The sequence below is a fragment of the Lagopus muta genome, chromosome Z (genome assembly GCF_023343835.1).
Source record: "Lagopus muta isolate bLagMut1 chromosome Z, bLagMut1 primary, whole genome shotgun sequence".
Classification (NCBI taxonomy): Eukaryota; Metazoa; Chordata; class Aves; order Galliformes; family Phasianidae; genus Lagopus; species Lagopus muta.
In genome coordinates this window covers 43,169,703-43,192,039 of record NC_064472.1, presented here as the reverse complement: position 1 = coordinate 43,192,039, position 22,337 = coordinate 43,169,703, and the positions used below count along the sequence as shown (strand labels likewise).

The window sequence follows — 22,337 nt, the reverse complement described above, 5'->3', positions numbered from 1 at the left end:
ATGGTATCCTGGGCTCCATCAGAAGAGGGGTGGTCAGCAGGGACAGGGAGGTTACTGTCCCCCTCTGCTCTGCTCTTGTGAGGCCCCACCTGCAGTAGTAACTGTCCAAGTGTGGAGCTCCCAGTACAAGAAAGACAGGGATCTGTTGGAGAGGGTCCAGAGGAGAGCCAGAAAGATGATCAGGGGACTGGAGCACCTCCCCTACAAAGACAGGTTGAGGGAGCTGGGCTTGATCAGCCTGGAGAAAAGAAGGCTGCAGGGTGACCTAATTGCAGGACAAGGGGAAATGATTTTAAGTTGAGGGAGGAAAGATTTAGGTTGGATATCAGGGGGAAGTTCTTTACTGTGAGAGTGGTTAGATACTGGAACAGGCTGTCCGGAGAGGTTGTGGATGTGCCATCCCTAGAGGTGTTCAAGGCCAGATTGGATGGGGCCCTGGGCAGCCTGGTCTACTACTAAAAGGTGAGGTTGGTGGCCCTGCATATGGCAGGGGGGTTGAAGATTCGTGATCCTTGAGGTCCCTTCCAACGCAGGCCATTCTGTGATTCTCTTTGCCCGTCCCCCTCTCCTGGAGTGCACATGGCTGGCCCCTCCCCCCCCCCCCCCCCTCCCCCCCCCCCGAAAAAAAAAAAAAGAAAGAAAAGAAAGAAAAAGAAGAAAAAAAGGTGTCAACAGTTTACAACTGGTCTGGCCTGGCCCTGTGACTAATGAGGCAGGGAAACTGTGGACCTGTGGAAAACTGTGAAAACTGTGGAAAAGGGGGGAAGGGAAGGGAAGGGAAGGGAAGGGAAGGGAAGGGAAGGGAAGGGAAGGGAAGGGAAGGGAAGGGAAGGGAAGGGAAGGGAAGGGAAGGGAAGGGAAGGGAAGGGAAGGGAAGGGAAGGGAAGGGAAGGGAAGGGAAGGGAAGGGAAGGGAAGGGAAGGGAAGGGAAGGGAAGGGAAGGGAAGGGAAGGGAAGGGAAGGGAAGGGAAGGGAAGGGAAGGGAAGGGAAGGGAAGGGAAGGGAAGGGAAGGGAAGGGAAGGGAAGGGAAGGGAAGGGAAGGGAAGGGAAGGGAAGGGAAGGGAAGGGAAGGGAAGGGAGATGTGTCCAAAAACAGTGCAGAGACCACAATCTGAGAAGGAATGTTCATTTACTAACTCTGATCTCAGAATGCGAGATAACACAAAACAATTGGAGTTGAGGCCAATAAATAAACACAATGAGAGTGTCCAAAACCAAGGTCTTACTCTGTACTGCAGTAAGACCATGCATTTGCCACCATAAACAGAGATCTGTAATCTGCCAGGAGCTTCACCTTTCTTCCTCCCTATGCCAAGTCCTCTGGGGAATGCCACTCCTCTCCCCTCTAAGAACCAAATATGCAAAAAAGGCAGTCCACAGAACCAGAACATTAACTCTTTAACTCCTGTTGCTTTACATGATTTTACAATGTGGAATACAGACAACAAAAGTCACAAAACCACAAGAAGGCATGAGGCCAAGCTCTTTTTAGCAGTGTGCGGCAACAGGACAAGGGGAAACAGCCACAAACTGGAGCATAGGAAGTCCTGCACAAATCTACATAAGAATTTCTACACAGTAAGGGTGACAGAGCATTGGAACAGGTTGTCCAGGGGAGTCATGCAGTCTCCTTCTCTGGAGATACTCAAGACCTGCCTGGGTGGCCTACCTGTGCAACCTGGTCTAGAAAGTCTGCTTAGGCAGGGGGATTGAACTAGATGATCTATCAAGGTGCCTTCTAGCACCTACAATTCAGTGATTCTGTGATTAGTTTTAAACATTTGAGCAATATTTACCTAAGGGGAGAAAAAAAATCTATTGGGCTCAAATTCAAAATCCTAGTCTATAATGCACCTGCATGTGAATCCTAGAAATTACAGACATCTGGAACAAAGAATACATTGTTCCCAGGCTCCTGTGATATAAGAACAAGGATCGGGCAGATATAATACAAACAAATTGAGGTGCCTGTGCTCACAAAGAAGCTTGTTCAGCCATGGAACTCCTTGCTACAAGATGCGATGGATGCAGGAAATTTACATAGGCCTGAACATGACTGTAAAACTGATGAAACAAAAAATGTTTGGGGGCTGTCACATCCTGGATCAGCAATCACTAAAATCTAAGAGTAATCTGGGAAGATATGATCATATACTACTCCAACCCTTACACTCTTCCCTAGGTATCCAATACAGAAAGCTGTAGAGACATGTTTGGATAAAATGGCTTTTTCTCAGATATAGCACTGACATTTTAGATTTAAATAAAGCCATTACTATGATCATTCAATCACTGTCCCAAAAATAAGCAGTAACCAAAAAAAAAATCTGAGCGATTCCACTGCAATTTTTTTCCCATAGGTCTGCTTCAAGATACTGTCACGTTGCACAGCCTACACGAAAAAATCTTAGCAGGGCTCTGCCTCATAATCAACAGTATATTCTGGTACTTGATTCTCCAGACGTTATATGGTACTGTCCTAAATTTGCCGAATGAACATTAGTTGCTATGGAAATAATTATCTCCTAATTTTAGCATTACTGATTTTGGTTAGTACGGGAACACTTGAGTGTGGCTCTTCAGATCGGAACTGTACTCCTATGATAAGGTTTAGGACACTCTTTACAGGAAAATTTACAGGGAGAAAATGTAAGAGAATTAAATCTCCATTTAATGACATAGATCTATGCTAGTCCAAAAAGATTACCCTGACCTCTGTGCATGGGAAGGTCATGGAGCATATTCTCCTAAAAGCTATGTTAAGACACATACAAGATGAAGAGGTGATGCAAGGCAGCCAGCTTCACCAAGGGCAGATCTTGCCTGACCAATCTGGCGGCCTTCTAGAATAGAGTGATGGCACTGATGGACAAGGGAGAGGCAATAGATCTACTGTCATCTACCTTGACAACTGCAAAGGCTTTGAATGAACCCTTGCCACATTCTTCTCTCTAAACTGAAGAGGTATGGATTTCAAAGGTGGACTCTTCAATGAATTAATAACTGGTTGATTGGTTGCAGCCACAGGTTGTGATGAATGGTTCTTTGTCTGGGTGGAGGCTAGTCACAACTTCCTCAGGGGTTGGTCGTGGGACTAGCGCTCTTCAACATCTTTATCAGTTACACAGACAATAGAATTGAGTGCACCCTCAGCAAGTTTGCAGATGACACCAAACCGAGCGCTGCAGTCAATACACTGGAGGGAAGGGAAGTCATACAGAGGGACAGGCTGGAGAAGTGCTCCCATGTAAACCTAATGAGATTCAATAAGGTCAAGAGCAGGGTGCTGCACTTGGGCCTGGGCAACCCCAGGTATTCATACAAACTGCAGGAAGATCTCCTTGAGAGCAGCCATGTGAAGAAGGACTTGGGGGTCCTGGTGGACAACAAGCTGGACATGAGTCACCAGTGTGCGCTTGCAGCCTGGAAGGCCAGCTGTGTTCTGGGCTGCATTAAAAGAGGAGTGGCCAGCAGGGAGAGGGAGGTGACTGTCCCCCTTTACTCTGCTCTTGTGAGGCCCTACCTGGAGTACTGTGTCTAGGTCTGGGGGCCCAAGCACAGGAAAGATGTGGAACTCTTGGAATCCCCCTAACCCTAACCCTAACCCTGGTTGAGGTTCCAGACGAGGGCCACTAAGATGATCAGAAGGCTGGAGCACCTCTGCTATGAAGAAAAGTTGAGGGAATTGGGCTTGTTTAGCTTGGAGAAGCTCCAGGGAGACCTCACTGTGGCCCTTCAGTACTTGAAGGAAACATATAAACAGGAGGGGGGACGTGTTTACATGGGTTGATAGTGATAGAACAAGGGGGAATGGTTTTAAACTTAGACAGGAGAGATTCAGGTTAGATATTAGGAGGAAGTTTTTCATTTAGAGGATGGTGATGCACTGGAACAGGTTACCTAGAGAGACTGGGGTTGTAGATGACCAATCTCTGGAGGCATTCAAGGCCAGGCTGGATGTGGCTCTGGGCATCCTTGTCTAGTGATTGGCAACCCTGCCCATTGCAGGGGGATTCAAACTAGATGATGGTCCTTTTCAACCCAGGCCATTCTATGATTCTATGATCAGAACCTGAGAGATTGTGTTTCTCTTATTCTCACCCTGCAGGTTGGACTTCTTTATGACTTGGAATTAATTCATTCAAGAATGTCTGCAAAAGGCAGTTCTTGAATCAGTGCAGGTAATGGAAGGAGTATCTGTAATTTGCTCTGTTTCTAAATTCAGTTTAACCTTTCTCTGATGGCAATGCACTGTAATTCATGTAGATTATTTCCAAAACTTGTGCTAGCTTATTTAAAGATAAAGCTTATTTATCTATAAATAAGCTAGCACAACCACCAAAACACTACATCCTTATTTAGGCTCTCCCAGAAATAGTTCACAATCCCATGTGAAATGAAGAACAAAAGATTAATAATTGGTTTTCTTCAATTAACTGAAGAGAAGTTAATTAGCATACAAATAACTCAATGCTACTGAAAAGATATTTCAAATTGAGTTTGGCAATAAATCTGATTTTAAGTATCTAAAATCCAATAAATTAATTCTGAAAATCAAGTCTGCAAAGACAAATATTGTTAATTTTAGACATGCAAACAATCTTATTTAGGTCTATAGGGCCAGTGTTTTGATGATTTCTAAAGCTGTGAAATACTAGGCAAATACCATGTGAAGCTACACGTACATCACAGTTAATGAAGAACAGAACCAAAGGAGACTGAATTGTACAGATTCATGGTTTGTGCATGGCATGTGCACCAAAGGCTGGCGGATATTTACAACAGAGGTATGCATATGTTTTTTCTTCCCATGCAGATTCTTCGGTGTCCAGTACGGTTTGAGTTTACTATAATGCCTTTCTTCATCAGAATATTTCTGCTCTGTTACCATGAAATCTGTAATAATTTATTTATGACTACTTCTGTTATGTTTGAATGAAATTAACCAATAGGTTTGATCACGAATCAAATTCAACAGAAAGCATAACAGCTTGATCCTTGTTTTCAAATGGAACAGATTAAAAGTATAAACACACTGTTAACGGTTCATTATTATATATTATGAATGTGATATGCATGTGAATTATTCACAAATTATTAACTGCACATATGAGTATGACTCATGAAGAAGGGAAAAGGATTCCTTGACTGTGTTCTTGTTCTATTTAGGAGAACACATTCAAGACAGTGTCTTGGAAGAACATGTTTAAAAACAGAACTGTAGTAAAAGTTTATTAAACTTCAATTTTTCAGATGTCTCGTAGAACTCAACAGAACATGCTGCAGAAAGTTATAATAAGAAATTGTTCTGAAGACCACAGATGGGAAACTTTACAACTTCTCCTTCAGCTATTAGTCACAGAATTTTTTTTATCCACAGTAACTTAGTTCCTGAATTCTGTACGTGCAATCATAAGAAGAACATTGTGACTGTTTGAATTTCTCATAGCCCATGCATTAAGCTTATTATATTTTTATGAAGTATTTTTACAAATGATATCCCTAATTTAAGTTTTTCATTTTAGAAAGATGTTAACAGTGGAACTAAGCAAGTTAATTGTACAGCTGTGGTACACCAATCTATCCAGTCTAGCAAGGGAAAAGAAACAATGAAAGAAGGAGCTGAAATGGCATTCCAATACTAACAGAATATCTCCTAGACTTAGATTGCAACGAACAGCATGTTCATTATGTTATTTCTGCTGGTTGATTAAGAAATACAGTTCTTCAGTCCTGAGGAACAAGTGTTTTCAAAATATTTTGAGGGATCTAAAGCAAAACTGAATGCTAACCTTCCCAAGAATTCATTTGATCCTCTTTAAAATCATTGTTTGGTATAATTGTGTTTTGAATGAAAGAAAATGCTGCTTTAAAGAAACTCCAGGCTTTTACATCTGAGTACTCAGAGGAGGCTTATACGTAGGCTACCATTAAGGTCAATTTTCTCTCCAATTCAGTATACATGAGAAAAGTACACAGAGAAAACATATTCAATGCAGCAGAATCCCTTTGTTGAAGTGTTTTTCCATTTCCATCATTAAATAATGCCATTCCTAACTAAGTATTCTGGGTACACTTGACTTCACTGTTAAAAAATAATCACTGTGCTGCCTGGAAACTAAGTTAAAAAACACATATATTTTATTCAATTTAGCCAAAACTTTAGGAAACTTACAGGCGATTCATTTAATTATTATACTTAATTATTCATTGGATTTTATATTTATGTTGAGTATCTTTGCTAACAAATGAATTTGAACAACTAACAGCACCCATATAAATGTACTTGTTCCATTTTGCCTGTAAATGATCTGTGTAAATGTGCTCTCAGATTCAGTTCAGTTAAAGGAAAAATATTACTGTCAGATTATAACAAACATCAGCATGTACCATCCAAATCCTTGCTTAGGGTAATGTTGCCTGTTAGATAAACAAACTCATTTTAATGTTTATTCAGACTTTTAAACTTTAGATTCAAGGCTTCAGACTGCTTCCACTTTAAGGGTGCTCTGCTGCTGAAAATAGCAGTCCCTATTGAAGCCATTGTCTCAGCATGACAGCCTTGCATAGCTTCAAATTTCAAATAGCAAAAAGCTTTTAGAACAGTTTCAGCAGAAGCATTACATGACCAGATTCAAAACATGCATTTCTGATAGACTGTGAAAGCAGAAAATTAATCTAGGTTTCTCTTGAGAAGCAATAGAGAGAACAGAAAAGATATTTCAAAGAAAAAAGCAGCCTTTTGGACAACACAAAGCCTGTCTAATCTTCGAGGTCAACTGAACCCAGGAAATTACTCGAGTAGGAAAACACAGTATCCACTTTCTACATACTGAAAAAAATAACTCATCTCTCATTACCTTTCAGATTCTGGGAACTTGCTGCTAGTATTTTACTATTAAAATATTTACTGTGTTAGTTTTCTGCATAAGAAGGCTTGCAGATTGGTACATGAATGCATCTGCACCTGATGTTTGTTACTGCACTCTGGGCCTGAGCTGTGAGCACTGTCCTCAGGCCAAAGCAGAAGCAGCAAAGTGAAGAACATAAGGGTATCTCAGGAATTCCCAGTGCTGCAATAAAAACTCCCTGGAAATCAATTCTTTTCCTGTACAAGTAACATGCTGTACCATGTACAGGAACAATGACCTGGTAAGGCCAGTGAGCAGAGCATTTCACAATCAAAAACTGAGTACAAAGTTATGTACCCTAGGGGTCTGTATTGTGACAATTCCTCTTTAACATCTTTATCAATTATATTGATGATGGGATTGCGTGCAGCTGTGAAGTGCAGTCTGCTCTTGCAGCCCAGAAAGCCAGCTGCATCCTGGGCTGCATCAAAAGAAGGGTGGTCAGCAGGGTGAGGGAAGTAATTCTCCCTGTCTACATTGCCCTTGTGAGGCTCATTCTGGAATACCAATGTGCAGATTCCAGGCACCCAGTACAAGAATGATGAACAGCTGTTGAAGGAAGTCCAGAGGAGGCTATGAAGTTGATAAGAGGACTGGTGCACCTTTGCTGTGAAGGCAGGCTGAAGGAACTGGGCTTGTTTGGCCTGCAGAAGAGAAGGCTCTGGGAGAGGCCTCATTACAGCTTTCCAATATTTAATGGGAGATTTATAAAGAGAAGGGAGAGCAACTTTTTACATGGGTTTATAGTCAAAGGAGAAGAGGAAATGGTTTTAGGATACAAGGGAAAATTTAGATTAGATGTCAGGGGTACATTTTTCAAAAGAGAGAGTGATGAGGTACTACCACAGGCTGCCCAGAGAAGCTGTGGATGCTCCGTCCCTGAGGGTGTTCAAGACCAAGCTGGATGGGGCTCTGGAAGCCTGATCTAGAGCGTGATCTAGTGGATGGTAACTCTGCCTGTAGCAGGGGCTTGAACTAGGTTGTCGTTGAGGTCCCTTCCAACCTGCTGCTTGATTCTATAACGCAGGACACAGCACCTGCCAGATCCTGAGTGCGCTACACATTTAACTTAAACTTGGAGGCGGTAGGAGGAGCCTCCACCCGTTGCCCGTCATAAGGAAGCCGCCCCCACACGCTAGGAAGTTTACCGGACAGCAGTCAACGAGACTGGCACGGGACTAGGGACTAGCAACCAACAACCAACAACCGCCACAACCTCCCTACCCAACCCGCTCCAGAACGTACTGGAACCAGCCAACCACTTCACCGGCCAATCACTGCGCTGCTCCGGCGGCGCGCCCCAGCCCAGGCCCCGCCTTCCTCCTCTCCCGGCTGTCCGCACTTTTACTCTGCGTCTTCCAATGATTGGTGGGTTGGCGAGAGGGCGGGACATGAAAAGTGCCTGATGGTCGTCATTGGCTATGCCAGCAGACCAATAGCCAATAGAGCCGATAGATTCAAACGGAGCGAGCTCGAGCCTGGCAGTTACTCGTTAGGGGGTTCGTGAGTACATCATATTGCGCCTAGAGTTCTACTGCTTTTCGCCATGGCTCACAAGGATATCTACTACTCCGAAAAGTACTTTGACGAGCAGTACGAGTACCGGTACGAAACAGCTTCGGAGCACGGGCTCAGGGAAGAGGGAGGGAGTTGTGCTGGCTGCCCCGAGGCTGTTGCCTGGCGCTCTTGTTTTCTTCGAGGATAAAGCTCTGTCTGTGGTCTCTATGGAGGTAGATGGGCTGAAGGCTGGAGGTAGCGCCTCGCTCTCTCGCCCTAGGATTCCTTTCGGCTTTCGCCCAGACGGGGAACGCTGCTCTCGGCCGGTCTCTTTCCCGCGCAGGCAGGGTAGGCTCTCGCTGTCGCTCACCAGCTGAGTCCTCAGCGTAAACATTTCTTATGTCCGTTTCGAAGTGTAGTGCTGATAGATGCACTTTATGAAGTCCTTCAGACAGTACTCTACCTGCTGGTTTTCAAGGGTCTGCAATAGTGCTAGTTGGTTCTGCAGTTCATTTACCAGTACCGTTTACAGTTTCCTAGATGTTCTTTTAAGCACTACTGCAAACTGCAAGAACTGTTTTTGCTATGTGGAGCCTGAGTACCTTTCTCCTGCTAACTCTTCATAATTATTTGACCTCAGAAACGAGATGGAACACCTTTTTTATGATAAAGGAACTTGCGAATGTGGAAAGAGGGTCTTAGGTTTCTTACCTCAGGTTCCTAAGTGGTATTAGTGTTTTAGTAGTGTTTAGTAGTGTTTTAGTATAAGTGGTATTAGTCTTTAAAAACTAGCACCATAATCTCTATAGAGAATACATTCACTACAAAATACAAACAAGAGTGACTTTCTCAATGCATTAAAAATGTGTGGGGTCACTGTTTAGTTTTTTTTTTTGAATTGTTTTTATCACGGACACTTGCTGGTAACACATCCTTAAGTACGAGTACCGTAATTAGAGCATGCAGGGGATTTAACCTCTTTTAGGATGTTTGCTGTCTCAATATACAATTGCACATTTAAAATTGAGTTTTGGAATTGATGCTCCATAATTGCTGGTATCCAAGAGCACCCTAGGATTCTTTCTGGAATGGCCAGGGTTGGAAGGGCCCTCAAGGATCATGAGTCTCCAACTCCCCTGCCACATACAGGGCCACCAACCTCCCCTTTTAATACTAGACCAGGCTGCTCGGGGCACCATCCAATCTGGCCTTGAACACCTCTAGGGCCTTCCACAACCTCTCTGGGCAGCCTGTTCCAGCACCTCACCACTCTCATAGTAAAGAAGTTTCTAGGGAATGCTGGTAATCATAAATGGACTTGCTTAATATCTTTTAGCAGAGACCTGTGCAAGATATCTAGGGTGTAATATGTTAATTACTAATCTACAGGCATGTAGTGCTGCCAAGAGAACTCTTAAAACGAATGCCAAAAACTCATCTTCTGTCTGAAGAGGAATGGAGAAGCCTTGGAGTTCAGCAAAGTCTTGGATGGGTTCATTATATGATCCACAAACCAGGTAAATACAGATGAATAAGACTGATGGAAAAAAAGAGTGTAAAATATATTAAAAAAAAAAAAAATTACTTAAAATATCCAAGACTGGTACTCAACTGAAGTATGAAGATGAGTAGTTGCTCTTGCTGTTGAATTTGCTTCTAATTGTTTTCATTGTTTTTGATTTCTTTTGTCAGCTCCTTGTTATTTAGGTTAGGTAGCAACATAAGCAACACCGGAGATTTTTTTTTGTGTAAATTTCACCTCTGAGTCTTGGAACTGATTGGAAAATGCTAGTTTGGTTCTAGGTTCATGCTTTCTCTGTATACTGACAAATCAAAGTTGTAGAGTACTTCAGAAGGGACCTTAAAGAGCATCTTCAAACTTGTTTGTACTCTGCCTCTGCAATAGGTTTTTTGTGACATCATATAAGTACGATGTTAGAATATCAGTGGCTGAGGAAAACTTCATATAGCAGCATATTTCTATGTAATCTACCTGGTACACCTGCTTAGTAGAAAAACCCAGCAGATGCTCATGTAGACCATGTCCTGCACTGATGTTCTGAAAAATCCATGATATAGTTTTAGGTCTAGTAGTTGTCCACTAAATACAGCCTTTCAATTAAAAGATTACAAAGACCTTAAACCTCTCTAATCATTGTGTACTAAAATAGCCATACCTGGTACTTGTTAATTAGGCTGAATTAAAGCCAACATCATGAAATTCCAAATTTCCAAAAAAATGATGAAGAAACTAGTCTACCCTTTCAAAACTTCTCTTACCTGGATACCTTTGATATTTTTGAATGGGATTTTTTTGGAAGGGTTTGCAGTTGAGTCAGGTCAGTTCTAACTGAAGCTAGCTATATTAACTGAAATGGCTTTTGTTGATGTTTGATAGTATATACCTCACAAGAACAGCATCAGCAGTTTCTTATACTGTTATACTCATATACTGAGTAATTAAAATAATGCAATGAAGAGAGAGTGTTAATTCCCATATTTGCTGTACTTCCTTTATAAGTTTATTATACTGTCAACCTTTGGTATAAATTTTAAGTTACATGTTTGTGACCTCTAAGGTTACTGTAGAATTGGTCTGTAAATCCTACACTTGAGGACAATTGTGGGCTTGATTTATCCATTTCTTATTCAGTGGTACTGTTCAGGCCTCACTGAATTGATGAAATGCTTCTCATCAAGGCTTAGAGAACAGACTGACACTTTGTTCAATTTTATTCCCACAGAGCCACACATTCTTCTCTTTAGAAGACCTCTTCCAAAAGATGATCAGAAATGAACTACTGTCTCAAAATATTCTCAATCTTCTGGAACTTTGTGTATGCATGTATATATGTTGGTAGTATTCAGTGAATACTTTTATGTACAAAACATACAACTGTACCTGTGCATGAGCTGTATTATTCACAGCAACAAAGCTCAGTCAAATGCAATTTCTATTAGGCTGCTATTCTTTCAAAGAGAAGTGGAATTTAATTTTTAATGTCTCTTAGTCTGAAATGAGTTCTCTTTAATAAAGTTTACTATTATATGCTTTGAGTCATTTTTTTTTTAATCCTGCATGTAATAACTTTGCACTCGGCTTTTCTGCTAAAATGTTGCATGCTCAAAGGCAGTTCACCGCTAGGCATAAAGAAATAAACCCTGCTTGTTGTGCTCTATGAAATCTAAACCCCTATAGAGATCTAATTCACCAGACAAAGCAAATTACAGAATTGTAGGGGTTGGAAGGGACCTCCAGAGATCATCGAGTCCAACCCCCCTGCCAAAGCAGGTTCCCTACAGCAGGTCGCACAGGTAGGCATCCAGGCAGGTCTTGAACATCTCCAGAGAAGGAGACTCCACCACCTCCCTGGGCAGCCTGTTCCAGTGCTCTGTCACCTCACTGTAAAGAAGTTCTTGCGCATGTTTGTGCGGAACTTCCTATGCTCCAGTTTCTGGCCGTTTCCCCTTGTCCTGTCTCCACTCACCACTGAAAAGAGTCCGGCCTCGCCATTCTGCCCCCCACACCTTAGATATTTATAGACCTGGATCAGGTCCCCTCTCAGTCTCCTTTTCTCAAGGCTGAACAGACCCAGTTCACTCAGCCTTTCCTCATAGGGGAGATGCTCCAGATTTTTTTAATTTTAATTGAAAATTACCTTATGGAGAAACTTTAACTAGGTGAATTACAGAACCGTAGAGGTTTGGCAGGGGCTTCTGGAGGACCCACCCCCTGCTAAGGCAGGCTCCCTACAGTACGTTATGCATTAAAGTGCCCGGACGGTCTTGAATATTTCCACAGGAGACTCCACAACCTTTCCGGGGAGCTTGTTCCCGTGGTGACTCATCCGCAAAGTAATTTTTTCTCACGTTCAGGCGGAACCTCCTACTTCCCTGTTCGTTCCCGTTCGACCCCGTGCGCGCCGTTGGACGGACGTCATCGCGGCGCGCCGTAGGCCCGGGCGCGGCGTCGCGGGGAGAGCGGACTGGCGGGACGAGGCTCTCGCCATGTTCGCGGAGAGGCGCCCTGGCCGAGGCAGCGAGGTGAGTGCGGCGCCAGCCCCGCGTGTCCCCGGCTTGTTGCGTGGAGTGGTCGCCCCGGTCCATGGCCCCGCACCCATCCGCTTGCGGGGATCGCACGCCCGGCGCGTCAGCAGGGATGACTGAAGGCCCGATGAGGCCTGGAGACGGGAGGGGGACGAGGCGCGGCTCGCAGGTCGCCCGCCGCTCTGTGTTGGCCGCTGCGTGGTGGAAGTTCCCGGCGGGGCTGGGCCGGGCAGAGCGCATAGGCGGTGCGCCTCGGGGGCCTGGAGACGCACTGTTGCCCGGCGGCTGTGTCCCTGCCGGAGGTACTCGCAGGGGACCGGGTGAGCCCCGCCTGCGGCCGCGGCTTGTGCCCGCCGTGTGCTGCGCTGCCGTCTGGGGGCCAACCCCAAATAACCGATCCCAGTTTCCTTCCCTGCGTACTTTCTGTATAGTTACACACCTGTGTGTTTGTTACATGCTTACTGTGTGGAATACACATTCCATTTCCCACTGTTGAAGTGGCAGCTCAGCGTGTAGTTGGGACTGTCAGTAGGTTCAGGAGTGGAGGAGTTTGCAGCTCCTTCTATTCTTCTTTAGTCTGTCAGAGTTCCTTACGTGTTTGTGATGAAGTCAGTGCAGCAACCAGAAGGAGCAGCGAGCCCAGTATATATGCCTAAACGTTGGAACTACTGTTCAAGTGTTTTCAAGATTACTGTGTTATTTAGTTACTGAAATTGGCCTTGGCAAGTGAAAAGGACCTCAGTGTTCATACAGCATGCTGTTTAACCCAGAAATACACAAGTGGCTAACGACCTGTTGCATTTATTGCAATGAATAAAAGCCATGTGATGCTGTAATGGCAGCGAGTACACTGACCTTTATCTCAGTGCTGCTACATATGCATATCCAGTTTAAATTCAGTGGTACTTCAGAACAAATGGAAAATCTGCCATAGTGGATTTACACCGTTTAAAAAATGAGAATGCTTTATAATTAAGCATTTTTCCACACAGACTAATTTCAAATACAAGTGTACACAAAGCCTTTATTATTAATATGTACTCGCAGAGTCAGATGTTATGGCAGTGTTAGTCACACACTGTGAGTTTTAGATCACGTTGTTTGAATCTAAACTGAGAGTTTGTGTACTAGTGCTTACTGCATATTCTGTTACTCTGTGTAAATGACTTTTACAAGTATTACATGTTGGATGTGGATATTAAAGGAAATGGTTTTCCAGAGAAGCCATGTTTTGCTTAGGGTTCCTTGGTTTTGCTTCTTTCTTTTTGGTGAGCTTTGCTTTTCGTGTTCTGCTGGAAGAGAGCAAACTTTTCTATGAGGGTTGTGCTCACAGGGTAAGTATATTTTTCACTTAGAATATTAATCTCAAAATGCATGTAGCCAAAAAACCTTTTGTTTCTCAGGGCATCGAGTTGTCAGCAGAGGTCAAACCATTTGTTCCAAAATATGCAGCGGTAACTGTGGCATGGTCAGAACCCTCAGCAGCATGTGTCTTTCCTAGGTACTTAACTACAGGCTACACATTTGCTCAGGAACCATCTTTGGATAAGTATGTATATTTTCTGAATCTTATTTCTTGGGGGATTTTAACATTCCAGTTTTGGACATTGATTACTCTCAGAAAGTCAAAGCTCTGATATGTTAATATTCTGACCAAATACATTCTTGCCCTTGTCCTCAAGATTTAGATTTCTATATTTCTATTCTTCAGGTGTATATCAGTATCTCACCTCTTGTTTCCGAAGGCCCATATTGGACTATTAAAGCTCATGCATGGACTATTAAAGACAGCTTGATTGTAATGATTATTCTGGCCATTTTGTGCTTTCAAAAGAGCTGAATCTTGTTCTTGAGTGAAAGAATGGTTGTGTTATGACAAAGCTGAAACAAACAATCAAGTAAGAAGGAAGAGGGACAACAATCCTCCAGGAGTGTTTTTCCTACCGTGAATGTATGAGATTACTCCTCAATCTCCTTTTCACAACCTCCATGTCCCAGGAAAGTAAGACTTAGAACATAAGAGGCTTCTTGAAGTATTTTTCTAATGAGGCCTGAAAAACAGGCTTTCATAATAGATTTATAATTGGATTGTTAAGCCCAAAGCAGCCTAGAAGAAAGCCCACATACTGGGATAGGAAATAATTGAATACTGTAATAATTTTTTTATGTGATTTAGCTCTCCAGTTGCTTCTCAGGTTAGTAGAACTCTGAACATTGAATTGACTTTGGAATTACTGCAAAATTACTGTTATGTCCTTAAAAAGTTCATTTAGAGCCCTAGAGAACATATTCATTCTAGGCTTTCTTAGTATGTCAGCCATTTTATTTACAGGGATTACTTCAACCCATTTTTATGTGTACTGTGTGTTTAGCAATGAGATGAGTATGGTCTCACATAAGGTATTTTTTAGCATTAGAAAGATCAGGGACAGAAGTAGTATTCTCATGAGCGTTTTGCCCTGTTGGCGCTGAGCTGTAGTTTCTATTGTGACTCAGATGTATTATTTTTTTTTGTAAACTGATTATAACAGTTGTTTTGACTGCAATCTATCAGAATTGCAGAAGCATCTTGTTCTGGTGGGACATTTTTCACTTTTTTATTACAGACCTGAGGTTGAGATGTTGTCCATTTTGTGCTGAACAACTTTGGATGCAGCTTTCTTTTTCCCTCACTTTTCTTTACTATTAATCTATTTTTATGTCAACGCATAGTTTTTTACTTTTCTTTTCCTTGAATTCTTTCTCCATCCCATTGTGAGGAAGTGAATGAATAGCTGTGTGGTGCTGAGCTGTCTACCAGGTCTCCCTTATCAAATCTGGATCTCAGTGTACAGTTTCTGCAGAAAGTATAGAGTGAAATTGGAAGGAAACTTTGAAGTTCACAATTGAAGGAAAGGCATGCCACAGACACGTCACAGAAAACATGTTGTGCTTTCATCAGTATTATGGTTAATTGCAGTCCATTTACTGGCTGTAACAATTTTGTATTGTATTTCACACATGCTTTATGTCCCCTTAAGATGCTCCTACTTTGTTGTTATGACATTTTAAGATGGGTTTCACTGTTCAGTGTCTGTGTTTTTATTAGTCAAATGCATAATGCATCTTATGTAGTTCTACTGTGCTTTTGGTTTGTTTCACAAGAAAAAGCCTAACAAAAATACATGTGAAGAAAGTTAGCAACCTTAAACAGAAATGAGGGCTATAACTCTCAAGTAGACTAGGTTTGCAACTTGAAGCACGTAACATCTGTATTTTTAAGTATTTGCTACAAACTGCATATTTTATCCAAAACAAAATACATTATTTTTTAAAGAACATATGGCAGTGAGTAAATAGTTGGTTGAAATAACTTGAAATACTTTTCATTTGGAACATAGCTTTCTTGTTAAACAAATTCTTCAGCTAAGGAATGATATATTTATGTAGGCAATGACTATATGCTGAAGATTTGCCTGGGGATGACCTCTCAATCTCTTTCTCAATGTCCATCACATAGTGTTGTGGGAGATCCTGCATTAAATGAATACTCCAGCAGCTCTTGCTCACCTGATGTTGTTTCAAATACAAATCCAGTAGCTGCCTCACAGTATCATTCAAATGAGTCAACATACTGTAATGATTCCAGAATAGTCAGTGAATCTGCAGAACAAAAGTATCCAATCAGACAAGAAAGTAAGAGTCTTTTAAAGGTGAGCGAACACACTTCTAAAAAAATTAAATTCTTACTTTAAAGTAGTCTGAATGCTTTGTTCATTTTTGAAGTGACTAATCACTCTTTGTGTAGGAATAATGAGCAGTGCTTAAAGAGGATGATGGTATTAATGGGGTATTAATGAGGCCAACTTCAGATTTCAAAAAAGTTAATCACATTCTACAGTTAGTACAATTTTCCAAAAAATGTTTTTGGAACATAAGAGGAATGTGTTGTTTTTCCTCATAAAGCAGCACTTAGGTGAAAAAAAACAAAACCGTATTATGTTTGTGAACCATGCTTTCCTTCATTTGCTGCTGGAGTTTGGTGCTTTTCTTAGAGCACAGTAGCAGCAGCCTCCACAAGCATAAATTATAGAGAATTAACGGCTGTGATCAGTTGTATGGTCCCTCAGTCAAAAGAGAAACCGATGTTTAACAAAAATCTTCAGTGGTTTTTAGAGGGGAGGCAGTTCTGTGGTCTGAGTAAACCCAGGCTGAGCTGAGTACTGTTTGATGGTCTTTTTGGCACTCGAAATTTACCTTTTGGGATCTTTAAGAGAGAACTAGAACTTCGTGGCTTTGCAATAATTTGGTAACATCTCCTGGGGCTTTAATAATACAGCTTTCCAGGCCATGGAGTATCCTCCCACTCCAGAAAATAGTGTTGCTCCTGGATGTACTTAGAATTTAATTCCAAATCCTCTGAACAGATTTAAGCCATGTGTCTAGTTTGATGCAGCATAATTTGCATGGATGCCTGTTGCTTGCCTGCCTCTCTGATTCTTCAGCCCAATTCTGCCAAAGAGTGTTCCTTGCAAGAGTCATGAGGCTTCAGGACTTCTGTGTAGTATAGGTGAATATTTGCTTTATTGGGAACATGTACATATAGCTTTTCTAATTACACTCTGTTTGCTGTGTATGTTTGGTGTGTTATTACAACAGTCTTGTTTTGATTGTAACTTAGCTTAGTAAAAAACTTGGAATGCTTTTAGAATTTTAGCTCTTTTCTAGAAGAAACTCAGTTGCAGAAAATAAGAACTGGACAATTTAAGTCCAGCTGGTTATAAACTATTGATAATGCTGTCAATAATAGGATCTTAAATGTGTAGTTGCATAGAAATGTGGAATAATCCCTCTTGAGTGTATGTAATATGTGACACACGTAGCACATTTAACAAGGAAAATAAAATACAGTAACAGACCTCTAACTGACTTTTGGTTTTTTTATGGTTTTTATGGTTTTTTATGGGTTTTTGGTTCTGGTTTTGTTGGTTATATGTGGTTGTGGTATAGAATTCATTATGTATCTTCAAACTCTAGATATGTAGTTAGTTGACTGTAGTGCATGGAATGCTTGAAGATTTTTACAAAGTTAAAATAAAATTAACTAAATATATGTATTAACAAATACTTGCAGCAGAGGAAAGCAAAGGACGATGAAAAGAAATCAGACAAGAAAAAGCAAGATGGACAGGATTCTTCTGTCAGAATTGTGAAACGGGCTGCATTACAGACCTCTGCAGGCAGCAAAGATTCCATGAAGCCAGGTACTGTTGCTATTATAATGTGTATAACTAATGTGCTATTTGGTTTGAAATACATAGCATATCCATAAAATAGTCTGTACTGTAACTTCCAGTTTGTGATTGTGTTGCTACATCTAGAATAGTTAAAAAACAGAATATTTTTTACTGTGTGACTTTTTGACAATGGATGATAGCAGTAAATTGTTTGGTGGTTGCATGAGCAAAATTGAAACAAAAATATTCCTCAGAAAGTATCTGAATTTACATTTGGTTGTCAATTTGGTATTGTCTAAACACATTGGTTATAATCACTAGATTTTTTTGTTCTGTTTTTTTTTCTTTCATGTCAGGTATTTATAGCAATAATTCTTGTGACTATTGCTGTGACTGTGTCACTGGTGTGCTTTAAGACTTGTACAGAAATGACTGCAAGCAAGTTTTATTTTTTGGACTGTACTTGCTTTATTCAGACAGGTTCAATAAAACTGCAAGCAAGAAGTCAACTCAAGCTCCAAAAATAGAGTCTTTTCCTGCATTTGAAACTACTATTTTGGATTTCCACAAGTTGCAGAGTTTGGGAAGCAGTGAGATGTTGAATGTGCATCATAAAAATGGACAAGCATGTTCAGTGGAAAGTAACATTATGTGCCTTAGTCAACCACAGATGTCTCCTTTGTTGAACACAGAGGTTAGCCATGCTTTCATGTTGTAGAACTCATAAAAATTCTTTTCTTTTCAAAGCTCAAGAAACTATTTTTGCATTCAGCATGTTAATACCTGCTTAAGTAACTTGCAAGCAGGAAGTTTCATAGCTACAGGTTTTATGCTTTTTCTTGTAGATGGAAGCATTAATGCTTGTGCTCCCTTCTTTTTCTCATTATTACTTCCTTCTCTGTGCTGCTTGGGAAAGCCAAGCTCTGTCACATTTAGTTTGGTACTGCTATGATCTAAACTTCTGGCTTGTATATACAGAGCACATGTGTTCCCTGAGGTTTCTTGACAGCTTGTTTTTTCTCTCACCTTTAAATAATAAGCATGCAGCTATTTAGAGAAAAGTTTTAACTTGTTTAAAAACATATATATGTATGTAATTGTTACTTTGTGCTAAAAGAGGAAAAATTAGAAAGTGAATTCTAGAAGGAGGAAAAATATTGTTAATATGTAAAGACTGCTTAACATTTTTGTAGATTTTCATATTCCTAATTTTGCAGTTGTTGTTAAATGCAGTACTGACAGATTTAGGTGTTTGTCACATACGCTGAATCAGAGTTTTCAACAGTGGTTAGAGGTAAATAATTTTGAAGGCTACAAATAGCATAAGACTTCTGGTACCTTTAAGTGAAAAACTGCTTGTGGTGGCAAAAATGAATTTTGCTATGTCTTTTTTCCATTGCTAGCTTGAACTTAATGGGTGGATGTAGTTTTCAGTGTTAAAACCTTTTCTTGTTCATTCTTAGAGTCGTTGTTTGGATGCTTTTGTAAAATGTAAGTAAGCATCTTGCTTGGACAACAGCAGAGAGGCATTTGCTTATATTTTAAAATACAATAGGGACCAAATGATGTTTCCACTAAGAATAGTAACAAAAAAAAAAAAAGTGGGCTACAAAATTCTCTATGCCTTTTGTCCATGTGGGTTGAGGATTTTGTTATTTCTTCTTTTTAATGTTTAGCTTTCTTGAGGCAAGTGCTTTTTATTCATACCTATGTGATACCTGACCCTCAATTTTACAGGAAGCCGATTCTGTGGAAAGCAAAGCCTCATCAAAAACTTTAAAAGAAACAGTAGCAAGCTTAATTCCCTCTTCATTTGATGGTAGAGGTAAGTACTGCTAACATAAATTGTTTCCTCATATTTGAACTGCTTGTATCTCATCAATTTGGAATAATAAAGTATTGTCAAGAGCTGCTGAACTCTCAAATATATATGAAATCAAAGAGCAAACTCACTACGAAGTAAGAAAAATAAGTTTGTATCTTTTCTTCCAAATGAGATTATATTCTTGCATATAGATTTTGTTACTAGATCAAAACTGCAGTTGTCCTCTTTCTTTTGTCTCGTTGATGCTGAAGGACTAATGTTTCTGTGGATGCCTCCTGTGCTGTTTATTAGGAGAGGAAATAATACAGATTGATTCCTGGAAGTCTGTTGAGGTGTTTTCTCAACAATAAATCTGAGCAAATATGATCAGTCTTGATAAGCAATTTAAAAAAAAAATAGCTCTCAGTCTAGAGTCTAGTATGTACTTCTTTGTTCTTCCAAAATTGTGTAAGAATTTTGCATTCTTATTCCAGTAACTGTGAAGTTATCTGATAACGTTTTTTCCACAAGTAGAGTCTTCAGTTTGTACCCGACTGTAGAGCAGACTAAGGTTTTGACAGAGCCTTTATTTGAGAAATAGGCGCTATAGGAAAAGATATCAAAGAGGAATTAACTCACCCCTCCCAGTAACAGCTGGAAGAAGGGGCGAGCTGAGGAATGCAGCCTTCCCCGTTCATACTCTTGCACCACCCGAGAAAGGCGGGAAAGGAAGGGGAACCTGTGCAGACTCAGACTGCACAAGCTCTCCCGGAAGCGTTGCTGAGAGAGAAAGGGTGACAAGCTCCCCCCTGTTCCAGACACTCACGTGCTTATGTATTGGTTCAGGCTGCGACCTCGAATCCCGTGACACCCATGTAGCTTCTTTTGATGGGTTAACCTCAGTTGTCAACCAGGCTGCTTTTACCTTCCTTAAGAGGACAGGGGGAAAAAATAAGGTGAAAATACTTGCGAATCAAAGTAAAGACAGAGAGATTACTTACTGCTTACCATCATGGTAATTAAATAGCTGTCATTTTAGAATTAGTATATACTTTTTTATTCTGTGGCATATCTTATTTCTTTACCGTTGTGGGCAAAACAGACCCAATTCAGAGATTTATTTATTGCTAATTAAAGTAGGATGGTCCAAAACACAAAACTAAAAGCACCTTCCTCAACCTCACCTTCTTCACAGGCTTGGCCTCTCCCAAATTTTCTACCTTCTCCCCACCTTGAGCAGCACAGTGAGATGTAGAATGGGAGCTGTGGTCTATTGATATCAATTTCAATTTGCCACATCTCCCTTGTTCCACTTTGTACTGGTTTAGTATGAAGTCTCGAGGAAGATGGTCCTTCAGGAGTTGCACCAGTGTGGGTCCTTGCCAGGCAGTTCTTAAATAACTGCTCAAGCATGGGTTCTCTCTATAGGGTAGAGTCCTTCATGGACAGACTGATGTGGTATTTCCCACATGAGCTGCAGCTCCTGCCATTAGTAAGCTGAAGTGTGGGTTCCCCACAGGCTGTAGCTTCCTTTAGGGCATGGCCACCCCATGTCCTGTGGGGTCTTCCATAGGCAGCAGAGGAATTTTACTACAGGCTGCAGGGAATGTCTACTCCAGCACTTGGAGCACCTCCACCTCTCCTTTTTCTCTGACCTGGTGTCTGCAGGGCTGTTTCTTTCACAGTTTTCTCACCCAGTCTATCACAGTTGCTGCGCAGCATTTTTATTTTTTTTTACCCTTTCTTAAAAACATTACCCTAGCTGGAACTAGCTGTGGAGCAGCCCCTGACTTCTCACAGAGACCATCTGTACAACCCCCCTACTACCAAAACCTTGCCACATAAACCCAATAAACTTCTTTGATCTCTCATTGGCAAGTTTTTTGTTTTTTGTTGAAGCTGTGTATTTTTTATGTGTTAGGAATATTTACAGAATGGAATGAGTAATTCTTCCAGAACGCTGATTCCACCAAGTGCTGGTGGGTGAAAGTGCTGTACATTGAGGCACATGAGGAGACTTTTTAGCTTGTTTTTATGTATCTACAAGCTGGAAGGTTTTTAGAATGTAGATGATGTTGATATAACCTTGTATTCAAAAGCTATGTAAGTTACAGTAAAGGAATTTAGTATATAAATGCAATACAAGTTCATAATTTTAAAGAAAAATAGGTTAGAGAATAAACATGGAATTATGTAGGTTATGTGACAGTATTATTTCAAATGATAGCGTATGTATTAAATATATGCATATAACACTGGCCAGTAGGTGAAATAGAATACAATGTGTAATTAAGCAACTTAATTTAGTTTTTCCTCAGAAAAAAGTATAGCTTTGCTCTGCATTTGCGAGTCCTTGATAAATCCTGTGTTGATCCTATGTCTTCTGAATATTTGAGAAATATTTTCTGACATCTTTGGATATCACTTGTTTTTCCACATCAGTATTTCCTGGAACATCTACAGATGGCTCTGCTCAGCCGCGTGTGTCCTGGGCCATGGTACTTTCACAGTCCCCAAAGAAAACTTTTTCATCACCAGCATCTGAATGTCTCCCCAGATACAAAGGGAAGCAGGACAGTCAAGCAAAGGTAATTGACAACTGTGCTCTTGAAACTAATTTTTGGTACTGTTCAGTGCTGTTTCTTGACGTGAAACAATGCTACTCTTTCTTAGACTCTATACTACTTCTAATGTAACTTTTAATAAGTAATATAAAGTTACCTTGTCATCATTATAATTTTTCTTCTGTTGTGGCAAAAGAAAAAAAGAACAACAATGTATCAAAAAGCCAATGTAATTCCTGCAACACAAACTTCCAAAATAGCTGATTTGAATACACTTCATTTAGGCAGGAGTTTGTT

The 22,337-nt window shown here is 40.9% G+C and overlaps 2 protein-coding genes across 2 annotated transcripts in view; both read left to right on the top strand.

Annotated features, from left to right (window-relative positions):
• The first annotated feature begins 8,336 nt into the window (after positions 1–8,336).
• On the top strand, positions 8,337–11,474 carry CKS2 (CDC28 protein kinase regulatory subunit 2). The gene is made up of 3 exons (XM_048932234.1): positions 8,337–8,517; positions 9,799–9,926; positions 11,154–11,474. Exons 1-3 carry the CDS (start codon positions 8,459–8,461, stop codon positions 11,204–11,206), a joined length of 240 nt encoding a protein of 79 aa, XP_048788191.1. The 5' UTR covers positions 8,337–8,458; the 3' UTR covers positions 11,207–11,474.
• A 781-nt stretch (positions 11,475–12,255) lies between these two features.
• Positions 12,256–22,337, top strand: part of SECISBP2 (SECIS binding protein 2) — a gene marked incomplete at its 5' end in the record, with an annotated part of 29,451 nt that continues 19,369 nt past the window's right edge. The window contains 7 exons of the mRNA XM_048932520.1: positions 12,256–12,453; positions 13,860–14,005; positions 15,956–16,148; positions 17,570–17,699; positions 18,149–18,366; positions 19,410–19,497; positions 21,919–22,064. Coding sequence (XP_048788477.1) covers positions 12,256–12,453; positions 13,860–14,005; positions 15,956–16,148; positions 17,570–17,699; positions 18,149–18,366; positions 19,410–19,497; positions 21,919–22,064 — 1,119 coding nt within the window. The remainder of the gene's footprint in view (positions 12,454–13,859; positions 14,006–15,955; positions 16,149–17,569; positions 17,700–18,148; positions 18,367–19,409; positions 19,498–21,918; positions 22,065–22,337) is intronic.

Bases quoted from the DNA above. Each gene is read 5' to 3' on its own strand.
- CKS2 (XM_048932234.1), top strand. From the start codon at position 8,459: ATGGCTCACAAGGATATCTACTACTCCGAAAAGTACTTTGACGAGCAG. The intron at 8,518-9,798 runs GTACGAAACAGC...ACTAATCTACAG, and splicing joins GACGAGCAGTACGAGTACCG to GCATGTAGTGCTGCCAAGAG. The intron at 9,927-11,153 runs GTAAATACAGAT...TTATTCCCACAG, and splicing joins TTATATGATCCACAAACCAG to AGCCACACATTCTTCTCTTT.